Raw genomic sequence first — 14,926 nt, 5'->3', positions numbered from 1 at the left:
TCCTTGATGTCTGTGACTGAAAAAGTCCAGGCCACTGAGCTTGACATTAAAGGCCGCTCAACGAGGCATCTCATGAAAAGACTCTTTAGCATTATGCTTTACTATATCTTTCAAGGCAATCTTGTTAGGTGAAGGTCAGTTACCACATTCATTACCTAAAATAATACAGAATTTACTCATGGAGCCTAAAATGTATTCTTAGAGGGTGCAGGTGTTTGCAGATGTTTCAGGTAATTACAATGAAATGAGTAGCAAGTCACCTCCTCAGTCTTTTCCTAGCTTATAACTACAAAGCATATAGCAGGTACTTCATAAGTAATTTGGAATTAATGCACTTCAGGCAGAGAGCTTCTGTAAGAACTTGATTTGTAATGTCTTAGTTTGCAAGGTGAAGGGAATATCTGAACACACATAAGTCTTGGTGTTGGTTACAAATACAGCAGTTTATTAAAGAATCCTAACTGCAGGAATAGTCAGTTGATTGAATCTGGGGTGTTGCTGGGTCCACCCTTCAGGTATCAGGTCACAGTTTATCCCCAGGTTCGTGCTTTCCCTCACTAAGTGTTGGCTGTTGGATAGGGAAATCTCTGGTCAACCTAGTTATCTCCACATGTTTAGCCAGCTTTATTCTGTCACTTTTTACAGTTCTAACCAGTCTCAGCACTTATACTTAAGTACACGCATAGTTTAAAGTTAATAACATTTTAAGTGATTTTTCTTTTTTAGTGACTTCATTTGAAAACCCCATAGCAAAGTTTTTACTGTTGTCTTGTAAAACTTCTGCCCTTGGTGAGAGACTGTTAGTGGCCCATAGAGGCAGTGAGGGGCCTCTGACAGAAGCGTCATAGGGACGGGGAGGAAGGGCTGCAGCAGGGAGCCACTTTGCTTGAAGCTCTGTGCATCTTCTGGGATTCACCGTTAACCGTTGACTGATGAAGATGTATTCTCCTCAGACTCAGTAATGTTACTTGCAAGTCAGATTTGTTTGGTCTGCCATCTCTTATTTTGACAAAACTTATTTATCTGCTCTAATATTATAATCAGAATATTAAATGTTCAAAGTGCATAAAATAATCTTGAATTCAAACAAAAACATTACTGGCATGATCCTTTTTCATTTTGGATAAGCTAATTTTTAATCAGATCTTTTGTTTGTTTTTAATCAGCTGTCAAGCTGGCCGTAGTTGAAAAAAAGTTGACTTCATTTTGTAGTGGTAATGAAAACTTCTGTTATACATAGTTTTCTGTTTCCGTTGTAACAAATTACCACAAATTTAGTGGCTTAAAACAGCACAGATTTATTATCTTACAGTTCTGTAGATCAGAAGCCTGACATGGGTCTCATTGGGCAAAGGCATCAGCAGAGCTATGTTCCTTTCTGCAATCTCTGTGGGAGAATCCATTTCCTCATTGTCTTCCTAAGGCTACCTGCATTCCTTGGCTCATGACTCCCTTCCATCTTGGAAGCCGCCAGCGTTGCAGTGCTCTGACCATTCTTCCATAGTTGTGTTTTCCTCAACCTGTACCTCAGTGACAGGTTCTTCATTTTTAGTGACTCGAGTGATTGTGAAGCTCACCTGGATAACCTAGGACACTCTTTTTTCCCTTAGCCTCATTCACACCCCATTGGCCATGGTAGGTGACATAGCACATATTCTAGAGAGTAAGACATGCAGATTTCTCGTGATGGCATTATTCTACTTACTACACAATTTAAATTTATTTTCATTTTATTTGAGTTCATTACAAATGAAACATGTTATTTGTGGGTTTTACGTTTCCCTGTCTTTCAAAGGCCACAATCTCTTGTTAAATAGAGGTCAGTGAGCATATTACACTGAAATATGCAGCAGGTAACCTGATTTGGTTTATTTGCCTTGTCTTGTTACTTCAGTCCTTAAATTTGAGAGTTTAAGCCAAATATGGCTCAGTAATCATAATCATGATCAGAACATATATAAACTGTTGCATTTTGCATTACTACAAAATGAATGTTTGGAAGGACCTGCTTTTGTCTTTCTGCTCTTCCTTTCAGATTGCCAGAGGCACTTATTCTGAGAGGAAAAGAATAGGTCCAAGGGAGACTTTACTGTCTTCTGCCTGTGGCCTCATATTGGCTTTTCTGCTTTTGTTTTCTATTTTAGTTTATAGCCCCAAATTCATGGGATAAGTAATGATAATGGAGGCTTCTGTGGACCTTTTTAGGATAGCAGTACCCAACCTTTTTGGCACCAGGGACCGCTGCTTCTATGAGAATCTAACGCCTGATAATCTGAGGTGGAGCTGAGGCCATGATGCTAGTGCTGGGGAGCAGCTGCGAATACAGATGTACTCACTTGCTGTCTGCTGCTCACTTCCTGCTGTGTGGCCCAGTTCCTAACAGGCCACAGACCAGTACCCATTTGCGGCCCAGTGGTTGGGGACCTGTTTTAGGGGATGTAGGAAAGAAAGTTCCAGAATTTCCTTTTTTTTTTTTAGCTGTAAATTTTTAAAATTATTTTGTTCACTTTGAATTGAATACATTGTTGAGTAGTCATTTTTTTTTTTACGACAGAGTGGTACATTCATTTGATTCCTTTTTGGGGCAAAAGAGGCAGGAAAAGGGGTCTGTGATGTCTAAAGAGTTTGAGGGGGACTCCCCATTATTTTTTTCTTTTGCTCTTGTGGCCAAATGGCACTCCACTTATGTGGAACTTCACAACGTAAAGGGTAAAATTCCAAGAGGACCTTATCTTCTTGGCCAGAGGAACTAGAAGGGGCTCATGGGAGAATGTAGGGGAAACCACGGAGCAGAGAGTGGAGGAAGAGTGCCCTGGAATTCTTTTTATGAAGTGACATAAGTCCTGGGCTCACCATGGAGCAATATGTGCTTGCAGAGAAGCATAGCCAAACTTCAAGTAGTGAACCATGATATAAACTACTGTCCAAGACCCAGATTTACCTCCAAATGGCTCATGTGCCAGGTAAAATATTAATTCTAAGTATACTGTGGAAAGTTATGAATATTCTCAATCCTGTAACAGCCACTAAATAAAATTAAGCCCCAAAGTTAGTAGGTAAGTTAAAGTCAAAATCTAAAAAAGAACCAAATAATCCAAAGAAAGCAGGAAAGGAGGAAAATGGGAACCGGAAACAAAGGGAACCAACAGAAATCAAATAAAATGATAGGCCTAAAACCAACTATACTAATAATTAGGTTAAATATGAATGGTGTAAACATCATTTAAAAGGAATTGATTGTTGGAGAAACAAGGCAGCTATCTACAGGAAATCCACTTTAAATATACAAATAGAGAAAGGTTAGAAGGATAAAAACAGGTATCAAAAGAAAGCTGGCATCACATTAACCTGAAGTACACTTCAGAACAAATAAAATTACCAGGAATAAAGAGAGATGTTACATAATGATAAGTGAGTTTACCAAAAAGATATTTAAACTTGAAAACATGTAAAAGAATTGAAATCATACAATGTGGTTTTTTGGATCATAACAAGCTAAAAATGAATAACAGAAATGTTAAAATCCATAAATATTTGGAAATTTAACAACATACTTTTTAATCCATGAGTCCAAGAGGAAGTCTTAGAAATTAGTAATATGTTAAAAAAAAAATGAAGATACAGCACATCAGAACTTTGGGGATGCATCTAAAGCAATGCTTAGAGGGAAATTTATAGCAGTAAGTGCTTTTTTTCAGAAACAGAAGAAAAGCTGCAAATAAAGTTGTTTTCCATCCTGAGAAACCAAAAAATAGAAGAGTAAAGTAAGCAGAAAGAAATAAAGTGCAGAAAATAATGCAATAGAAAACAAACAAAAAGTAGAGAGTCAGTGAAGCCAGAAGCCAGTTCTTGAAAAAAATAATTTTATAAATTTCTAGACTAAGGAAAAAAAACACGATTGATATCGGAAGTGATAAGGATAAGTGGGGATATCATTACAGATCCTACAGTTATTAAAGTGATAAGGCAATATAATGAGTAACTCTATGCTCATAAATTCAAAAACTTACATAAAACAGAGCCATTCCTTAAAAGGTGCAAACTACCAAAACTCACAAAGAAATACATAACCCAGGTAGTCCTATATCTACAGTAGCCCTGCTCTTAACTGCAGAAGACGCATTCCAAGACCCTTCAGTGGACGACTGAAACCATGGATAATACTGAACCCTACCTACACTTTTTTTTTGTACACATACGTGCTTATAAAATTTAATTTATAAATTAGGCACAGTAAGAAACTAACAATAATACAATAGAACAATTGTAACTATACTGTAATAAGAGTTATGTGAATGTGGTCTCTCTCAAATCTGTTGGGCATCTTCAGGAATAGTCTGGTTTTATTGCAGTTGAAGACTTGCTTTGGATGGTACCCTTTCTCCTTAATCAGCTTCTTTAACTGCTGGAAATATGGTAGAAGCTTCTTCATTGGCAGACACAGCCTTTCCAATAATCTTTATATTTTTCAGTCTAAACATATTCCTTAATCTGTGTAACCATCTCTTACTTGCAGTAAATGGCTTGGTGTCATTTCAGGGGATCTCTTACTTGCTGAAGTCTTCACATAGGCTCGGTGCTTTCTGGTGCAACACGTAGCTATCAGTTAGAACACATTTCTGTTCATGTCTTCCACTACAAATTCAATGCCTCTTCTAAGCACCTGTCACATACTATGTGCTTAGGTTTTTGCTGTTTGAGGTGCAACAGCAAAACTAGCACAAATTGCTTTTTCCCCTCACAATTTTGTGGATAGAAGATCATTTGTATCATAGATCTTATTCTCAACATATGATTTTTTTTCTTATTAAGTTGAGAACTTTTACCTTTTCACTTCAAAGAAGCGCTTTTCAGCTTCACTTTTGCATGTCTGAATTGCCAGCATCACTACCCTTGTGCTTTGAGGCTATCATTAAGTAAAATAAGGGTGACTTGTACACAAGCACTCTGATACCATGACAGTTGATCTTATACTCGAGATGGTTGCAAAGTGACTAATTGGTAGGGAGCATATTCAGTGTGGAGACATTGGACAAAGGGATGATTCATATCCAGGCTGAGATGGAGCAATACGGTGCAAAATTTCATCACACTATTCAGAGTTATGTCTAATTTAAAACTTATGAATTGTTTATTTCTGGAATTTTGTACTTAATATATTCAGACAGCGACGCTATTGACCATGAATAACTGAAACCGTGGAAAGTAAAACCACGGATAAGGTGGGGGGACATCTGTATTTTAAAACTATAATCCAGTATCAATTTATATTTTATCTAAGTAAAAAAAAAAAACAGCAAAGAAATGCCAGTCCCCTTTGATTTCACTGGGGAATTCTAGTAAATATTTAAAGAAGAAATATTGCTACTTAGAAACATTATCTTCCAAAACTACCCAACTCATTTTGTGAGGACATCATTTCCCCTATACCAAGGGTCCCCAGTCCCCAGGCCACAGACTGCTACCAGTCTGTGGTCTGTTAGGATCCAGGCTGCAGAGCAGGAAGTGAGTGGCAGATGAGCTAAAGAAGCTTCATCTGTATTTGCAGCCGCTCCCCAGTGCTAGCATCACTGCCTCAGTTCCATCTCAGATCATCAGGCATTACATTCTAATAGGGGCACTGGTCCCTTGTGCTAAAAAGGTTGGGGACAACTGGCTTATACCATAGTGAGGCAAAGACATAAGAATGGAAAACTACAGACCAATGTCTCTAATGAACAAAGATGCAGAAGTTCTCAACAAAATATCAGTAATTTGATTCCAGCAATATGTATATATATATTTATGTCTGTGTATTTATATATTTTTATATATAATGATAATCTATTATGACCCAGTGGTTTTTATTCTGGGAATGCAAGGCTGGTTCAGTATTTGAAAATCAATAGCTCTGTTTTACCCATATTAACAAACTAACGAAGAAAACACAGTCATTGAATAGATGCAGAAAAATTTGACAAAACTCAACATTTACATATGATAAAAATTTAGAAACTAGAAATAGAAAGGAGTTTCCTTACCATGATAAATGACGTCTACAGAGAACATAGAGCTATTTCACTTAATGGTGAATGACTGAATACTTAACCTTAATCATGATTAAGGCAAGGATTTTCAGTCTCACTGTAGTCATTCCACATTGTGCTAGAATGTCCTAGCTTGGGCAATTAGGCAGAAAAATAAATAATAAAAGGAGGCGTACAGATTGGAAGGAAGAAGTAAAACTGTCTATTCATAGATGACAGTTGTCTGCATAGAAAATTCCATGGAATCTACCCCTGAAAAAACACAAAACCCTACAGCTGGTGAGTATAGATTCAATGCAGTCCTAATTAGAATTGCAGCAGGATATTTTATAGATATGTATCAGCTATTTTGCAAATATGTAGGAAAAGATAAAAGTAGAATGGCCAGAATATTTTTGAAAAAGAACAAACTTTTGGAAGATGTATATATAAAATATCTGATTTTAAGACTTACTATAAAGCTGCTGTAATTTAATATAGGGTGTTATTGGCAAAAGGATAGACAAATCAGTAGAACAAAATAGTCCATACGTGGTCATTTTTTTATTTTTTAATTTTTTTGTGATAGGTAAAAGGCAGTTCAGTAAATACAACTATAAAATTTTTAGAGGAAAACAAAAATCTTTATGAACTTGTATTAGGTAAGGAATGCTTAGTTATAACATCAAAAGCATAATCCAATAAAGGAAAAATGATAACAAAATTGAGGAAGTCCAGTTTAAAAGTTTTTTTCCACAGAAAGTACCATTGAGAATTCAAAGAGAATACCTGAAAATCTCACATTTGACAAAGGATTAATATCCAGAATATATAACGACGACTCAAAATTCAACAATAAGAAACTCAAAAATCTTATTTGAAAAAGGGCAAAAGATTTAAACAGATACTTCACCAAGACAATGTATGCATGTTTAAAGAATGCTCAAAAATCATAAACTGTTAGGGGAATTCAAATTAAGACCACAGTGAGGGATCACTACACACTTATTCAAATATATAAATTCTAAATACATAAAAAACACTTTTGTTTACCAAACTGCCAGCAGGGATGCAGAGCAGTTGGAACGCTCATACATTACTGGTGGGAATGCAAAATTGTAAAGCTACTTTGGAAAACCGGGCAGTTTCTTACAAAGCTAAATCATATTTACATAATGTCCCCTTATTCCCACTCCAAAATATTTACTCCAGAGAAATGTTCTCACAAAACCTACATACAAAATTTCATGGCAGCTTTATTCACAATTTATAAAAACTAGAAACAACTCGGATGTCCTTTGGCTGTCTACTGAATAAAGGAGCTGTGGTCCATCCATGCAGTGGGCACTGCTCAGCAGCAAAAAGAAACAGCATCGGTGCATACAGTGGGAGATGTCTCATTCCTAATGATGACAGTAAGCAGATTGTAAGGTTTTATCTCTGTGACATGTTGGAAAATGCAGATGTTTGAGGGTGAGAACAGGTCTGTGGTTGCCAGGAGCCAAGAGTGTGAGTAGGGTTTGACTGCACAGCACCGCACAGGGTGGTGGCACCTTCATTGTGATGGTGGCTGTATAACCAAGCATTTGGCAAAGCCATAGGACTGGACACCAAAAGTGGAATTGTATATAAAATTTGAAATATCTTATATAAAAATAGAGGTTTTTTCCCATGAATGTTCTTTTGTATTTTAGGGTTTGTATCTCTGAGGTGAATAAAATGTTATCTTTTTAAGCAGCACTCTGTAGGTGACATACAAATAGTATAAACCTGAAGTTTTCCATTTTTATTTTTCAGGCGTTGAAGTGCCATCAAAAGACTCTTTGCCAAAGAAAAGGCCAGTTTATGAAGATAAAAAGAAGAAAAAAACACCACAGCAGTTAGAAAATAAAGAAGGTTTGTATACAAAATAGCCCGTGATTTAGAAAGTTTTGTTTGCCTCTTCCCACACCTTTAAAACAATGTTTTTTTAAAAAGAATTACATATTAAAACTTATTTATCACTCTTATTTATCAGCCTGTCAACTGATTCAAATGACAGGCTGATGGAAAAGTACCTTAGCTTGAAAAATCTGGATCCTACAAATAACTATCCTCAACTCTGAAAAGCACCACTATCGTTCTTATTTTTCCTTTATTTTTTTCCTCAACCTTCTATAATTTCCATTCTGTTGAGCAGAAAGAAAAACTGCTGTTTCCTATCAAATATATGACTGATATTTAAACATTTTCTAAACTCGATAAAGAATTTAGGTTTGCAGTGCTGGTTTTTATTCATTATTTAACAGGTTATATACTGAAAGTTTTGTCACCTTCATTTCTGCCCTTTATTCAGTGTCTGAACCAATAGAATTAAGTGCTGTTGGAGAAGCTGTGGAACAAGGAGTACCAGATAAAGAGTCACCACCTCCTGCTGACCCAGGCCAGTAGCACTGACTAATTCCTATCAAGTAATGTTGATGTGTCATAAGGTATTTAGTTCTCATTAGTTTGGGGAAACCAGATATCTGGCAGGATGACCTTTCTTTATGGTTCTTAAACCATTTCTTTTCACTTCCACTTTGAAAAAGTGTAGAAGTGAGACTTGAATCAAATTTGTTCTTTTCAGAAGTGGCAGAATATTTTGTAGAGACAATAGAAGTTTGAATTTTCTGATATTTCTTTTTATGGGTCAGAAATCTTAGGTAGTGTCAAGACCTGAAGTTCTTTGTTTAATCCTTCCAAAGCAAATTGAAGCATTTTTAATTAGAACTTATTAAGAGTCATAAAAATTGGTAGTTTTAAACCTTAGAGGTCAGCCTCTTTTTGGTAAATCCATAAAAGGTTTAACTTATTCATTGTGTGTATGTTTTAAGGTTGGAGAAGGTTTCTGGCTTTCTTTTTTTTTTTTTTCTTTAAGATAAACATTGTGCTAATTCATGAGACTAGTTGTTGATAGGAGAGCGAGAGGCTAGCCTGAGGCTTGTGTCAAGATCAGAAGAATCTCAAATGCTTAAAGGTAGGAGTGGGAACGGAGGAGGATGTTGAGACTGACCACACTGGTGAAAGCTACTGCTGATGGTTTCTTTCCTCCCCCTTTCTGTTCTCAGTGTGAAAGGATCATTGATCTGGGCACATCTCAGCTTAGCTTAATGAAATTAGAGAAATTCAGGTTGATAGCAGTCCACTATTTTAGGTGATGCTTGTATCAGTAGAAATAATCGATAATTTAGAACGATGTTTGGGGCACCTGTTCCTGACTCTTCTTCCTCCTCAAGATGACTTATCTAGACTTAGTGGCAAATAATGATTATTACAGGGAAGCAGACACCACACGTCCTTTTTTTTATTCGAGAATAATTTTGCTTGATTGGGAGAGTCGTCGTTGGAGTATTAAGTTTTTAATATTCAGAATTATACCTTCCTGGCTATTTTTGGGTTGTAAGTACAATATTCTGTTTTTATTTTCAGCTGGAGATGTAGATGGTACCTCCACGTATGTAATTTAAGTAGTGCTTGTATGTATCTGTAGAGGTTAAAGCAAAAGAATGTATTAAACTGTAAGTTGAAAGATCAAAAAGATATGTGAAATTTCATTTGTCTTCAAGTAGTATGATCGTGTGCCGTTTTCAAGATCTAAAGGGACATTTTAGCGTCTGTTTTAATGACGCTAGTTTCTAGTGTTTTAATGACCTAAAATATGAAATCTGGCGATATATTCAAAATACTAGGAAATTGTGAAGCATTTAGTGATGGTAAATTATAACATGCTAGCTATATTGAAAAAATAGTTACAAAGATAATGAAATTGTATACGTATTTTTTGCATAGTGAAAACATCTTTTTTATGTTAGCATAATTTTCTGCTTTTTTCTGTGTCTTTCGTGACAACAGAAGAGGAAGAAGAAACTGAGGATGCTGGATTGGATGACTGGGAGGCTATGGTCAGTGACGAGGAGAGAGAGAAAGGTGACTAGCTCATAAGCACACTGGTAAATCTAGTGGTTACTGGAGGTGGTTTATATTTAAAGGAGTAGTCGGTCTGATTATGAAAGCCATCTGAGCATTCCCAGACAGGAGACCAGTTACATTGCCATGGCTCCTAAATCGACATGTGGATCTTCATTTTATGAATAAATGCTTTTTCAGAAAGTCATTTGTAAGATAGTTGTCTGGGATTTAGAATATGTTTTTTCAGAGTGATAATGTTATAAATAGAGTTAGGTTATTAAAGCTGGCCTACAAAAAAGCCCCTTTAAGTTAAAATATAATACAAAGATAATACAAATAATAATATAGTACCTAATCACTGTGAATAAAAAATGTCTTTGTTTTTACTTTCTGTCTTTTATTCCTAAAATCTACTTTCTTTGGTTTTAATTTACTGGCTTTTTTTCCTAACTTCTTGAGATAGATATTTGTCTTTTTTTTCTTTTTGCCTTTTCTCCCCAATACATAATTTTAAAAGTATAAATTTTTTATTAAGCATGGCTCTAGCCAAACTCCATAAGTTCTATATGTTGATTTTTTAAATTTCTATTTTGATACATATTAACTTTTACCCATGATTTATTTAGAAGTGTATTAATTTACATAAATGAGTTCTTTCTAATTATCTTGTTATTTCATTGTGGTCATAGAACATACATGATTCTCTCCTTTGCAATAAGTTGAGATTTAATTTACAGCCCAGCAAAATAATATGTATGTAAATATTTCACATGTGATTGTAAAGAGTTTATATTCTGCAGTAGTCAAGTGCCTTGTTTGCTATAATTGGTCAAGTTTGTTGGTCATTTTGTACAAGTCTCTTATGTTCTGAGTTTTTTTCTGGCGTGCTTTTTCTCTGTTACAAAGAGTGGTGTATGAAATCAATCTTTCATCATGAATATAGATCATCTATTTCTTCCTGAGTTCTGTTAATTTTTAGTTCATATATTTTAGTGCTATATTATTAGATGAGTACAGTCCTGTATCTTTCTGATGAATTGACTCTTTTATCATTGATTTATTTATTATTTATATTTTATTCATTTTTAGCAATGCCTTTTGCCTTAAAGTCTACCTTACTTGATACTAATATAGCTGTACTAACTTTGATTTACTTGGTCTTTTCTGTCTTTATTACTCTTTCTATATCCTTAAAGAGCATATAGTTGAGATTTAAAATCCAGTTTGTCTGTTTTTATATTTTATCTAGTGCATTTAGCCTCTTCTAACATTTGATGTAATTAATGAAGTATATTGGTTTTATATTTATCATCTTACTGAGTCCTTATTCTGTTTCTTTTTCTTTTCTAACCATAATTTGAACTATTGAATTTTTTTTTTATTACATTTTTTTTCCTCCTCCTGTGAGCTTAGAAGCTGTGTACTCTCTCTCCACTTACTTTGTGGTTAATCTAGACACTTACTGTGGGTCTTCTCGCTCTCGTTATCTAAGGTCATGTGCTCCCCAGTTGGTGAGAAGGCCATGGGACACCTGACCAGTACGTACTGGTCCTCAGTTTACATAGCATTGTTCTTGACCCACAATAGCGTAGTGTGGGTCAGTGTTTGCTTTGGTCTGCCTGTACACTTTGCTTCTATTACGCTTGATGTCCACTGCATCCCTGATCTCTTGTTTGGGTCATTTCTTCCTGGCTGAAGAACTTTTAGAATTTCCTCTAATACAAATCTGTTAGTGATACATTCCATTTTTGCTTTTCTAAAAATACTCTATCTCCTCTTTATTCTTGAAGGGTACATTTTTACTGAATGAAGAATTCTGTAGTGAAATTCTGTTTATTTAACACTTGGAAGATATTATTGCCTTGTCTTGGCTTTTACTGTTTCTGTTGAGAATTCAGGTATCATCCTGAATTTTTCATGTGTCTTTGGTTTTCAGCAGTTCTATTATGGTGTTGCCAGGGTTCATTTCTTTTTTTTCTTTTCTTTTTTTTTATTCTGCCTGTAGAGCTTCATGAATGTATGGTTTTGTGTTTTGTCAGTTTTGCAGTGCGCTGTTATTTCCCCTCGGGTTCTAGTTGTCCTGTGATGGACCTTCTTACTATATTATTGTATCTTTCCTCTTTTCTGTATTTTCCACCTATTGAGTCTCCATGTTTCATTCTACATTGTTTTTCCTGCTGTCCTCTGGTTCATTAATTTTGTCTTCAGCTGTTTTTATCTCCTGTATTTGTTTTAGAATTTGCATTTAACTTTTCTGTGGTTTTTATTTCTAAAATTTTAATCTTGTCTTTTGTTCCTTGGATGTTAGAAGCATATCCATTTTAAAATTTTGGTTTTATAACATCGCTATATGGAAGCCCTGTTGGCATCTATGTGCTAGCTTTCCTCATGTGAATTTTTTTGTGTGGTTTGTTTTTATATATTGTGCTGGATATTATACTTGTAAAAGTGTAGAAATAATTCGTGGTCAAGGATGGTGTTTTCTCTCTCCAGAGACATCTACCAGGAGTCTGAGGGAACTATCAATGTGGAATCATTCCAAATTTAGAATTGAGAGAATCTGGAAGTATTCCAGGAATGAGAAGGTTCTGCTTACTTGCTGTCACCCTTACTGCTGGGTGCAGTTCTCCATAGTTTCACCCCATAGTAGGGTGTTACCCAGCATCTGCCACCTCACCCCCTGCAACCTCGACAGGCCTGAACTCCCAGTGCCTTGGTCTTGAAGTACTACAGGGTTGGTAAAGGCACTGCTTGGTCTTTCAGCTTCTCCTCCAGAATCGACAAGTGTCCCCAGTGGGAAAGACATACTAAGCGATGTGCTTACCTCCCTGGTTTCTTCCTCTCTCATATCCTGCTCAGTAGTGCCTTTCTTTCTGTCACCTTATGTATGGATCGGTACATTAAGGGCCCACTTTTAAATAGCAATCTTCATTGTAGCACATAGATAAACATTGCATTTTTGATGCATGAAAACCTTAATTTGGAATTAGCGATGTAACATTGCCACCTTATTTGGTACACTTTTAGTGTCGTCTTTAAGGTCTCTGTTACCTGACGGAAGTCTCATTTTTAATTTTCATTTATTTTAAAATCTTTGTTTTTCTGAAAGGAAACACGGTGCACATAGAAGTGAAAGAGAACCCTGAGGAGGAGGAAGAGCAAGACGAGGAGGAGGAGGAGAGTGACGAGGACGAGGACGAGGACGAAGGTGAGAGCGAGGGCAGCGAAGGCGAGGAGGAGGAGGAAAAGGTGCCAGAGGAGAAGGAGACGGGGAAGACCGCAGACAAGAGGCCCAGTGGAGAGATGAGCTCGGAGTCGGAATACGACTCAGATGATGATCGCACCAAGGAGGAGCGGGCCTACGACAAAGCCAAGCGGAGGATTGAGGTACCGGCTGTCCTTTTCCCTTGGCTCCTCTCCTCCCTGCTCCTTTGTGGTCGCTAGAAGTGTCCCCAAAACTGAGGCCTTCACTGAGCAGCACTTCACACACAGTCTCAGAGTCGTATCTTGTCCCGTTTTGTAATGTCTCGACATAATGGGTTGACAGTGATTGACCCAAGGACACACCCCCTAGCCTATGTCAGAGTGGAGACTGCTGCATCTCTTGTTTCTTGTGTTCTCCAGAGTTCACATGCTCTTTGACAGCTTTTAGGTAGACAGAGGTTCTGAGCACATTCTCTATGGTAATAAGCATCAGTTAAGTGTTTGTGTTACATGTTTACATTAGTCACTGTGAGGCGTCTGGTCACTTAAATTGTTTTGGTTTCTGTTTATTAAAGTCCAAGTACCTAGCTGACTTAACTATATTTTTACTACTTAATGCAATGGACGTCAAGAAACTTTTCTTAAATTATGTCAACTTAGCATCAATATACACTAAAAACTAGTTTGCTTGAGGATGCTAAACTATTTTAGCTTTCCTTTTTATCTTCTCACATAGAATTCTAATTTTTCAGTTTTTGTTTTAATACATATGTATCAGTATTTGCCTTTTCCTTCAGTAAAGTCTAGACAGGGATACATTTCTTGAGATTCTAAAGGACTGAGGTGGTTCTATTATTGTACATTGTGGTTTCTCAACTCTGGATCTGTTCACAATTGGGGGCTGGACAAGCCTTTGTTGTGGAGGACTGTCCTCATCATTTCAGGTTGTCAAGCAGCATCCTTACCCTCTGCCCACTAGATACCAGTAGCATTCTCCTCTCATTCCCGCTGGTGACTCTGCTGCTTCCTGCAACACCTGCTCAAGCCAGTTCCCTTGCTCTGTACCCATGTAGGAGAGTTTGTTCTGTGTTCGATGATTTAAAACAAGCAAACAAAATGGCTATAAAGCAGAAAGTAAGTTCCTCCATTATCTTACTCCCTACATTTGTTAGTAGTTCTGTGTATGAGCTTCAAGTTTTTAAGAATGTTTAATTAAAATTAAGTTAAGAAATTTTGTAGACTTTTTTCCACATAACAGTATGCTATAGACCTCTTAGCTCAACACATTTTTAAGCAACTTTGTTGAGATATGATTTACGTACCATAAAAATGAAGCATTTTAAATGTACAATTCAGTGACATTTTGTAAATTTACAGTTGTGCAACCATCAACACAACATAACTTTAGAATATATTCATTGCCCCCAAAAGATTCTTTGTGCCATTTTGCAATCACTCCCCATTCCTTGCCCCATTCAAATACTAATCTACTTTGTCTCTATAGAAATCTCTGGAAATTTCATAAAAATTCAGTCCTATAATATGTGATCTTTTGTGTCTGGCTTATATCACATACTCTATTTGTCTATGTGGTAGCAGTACTTTGTTCTTTTTTATTGCCAAATAGTGTTTTGTGTATAAATATACCATATTTTATTATTATCTGTTCACCAGTTAAAGGCCATTTGAGTTGTTTCCACTTTTTAGCTATTATGATTTTGTACTGTTGTAAACATTTTCAGATGAGTCTTTGCGTGAAAGTGTGTTTTTATTTCTTTTAGATACAT

General features: G+C 36.2%; 1 protein-coding gene across 1 annotated transcript in view; it reads left to right on the top strand.

Moving 5' to 3' along the window:
- The window catches only part of EIF5B (eukaryotic translation initiation factor 5B), a 72,184-nt gene that overhangs the window by 31,986 nt on the left and 25,272 nt on the right, over positions 1–14,926 (top strand). The window contains exons 7-10 of the mRNA XM_006916181.3: positions 7,803–7,901; positions 8,341–8,427; positions 9,879–9,953; positions 13,045–13,322. Of these exons, the coding sequence (XP_006916243.1) occupies positions 7,803–7,901; positions 8,341–8,427; positions 9,879–9,953; positions 13,045–13,322 (539 nt within the window). The remainder of the gene's footprint in view (positions 1–7,802; positions 7,902–8,340; positions 8,428–9,878; positions 9,954–13,044; positions 13,323–14,926) is intronic.

Source organism: Pteropus alecto, unplaced genomic scaffold, assembly GCF_000325575.1.
Source record: "Pteropus alecto unplaced genomic scaffold, ASM32557v1 scaffold186, whole genome shotgun sequence".
NCBI classification, from domain to species: Eukaryota; Metazoa; Chordata; class Mammalia; order Chiroptera; family Pteropodidae; genus Pteropus; species Pteropus alecto.
This window is presented reverse-complemented; position numbering and strand designations above follow the sequence as displayed.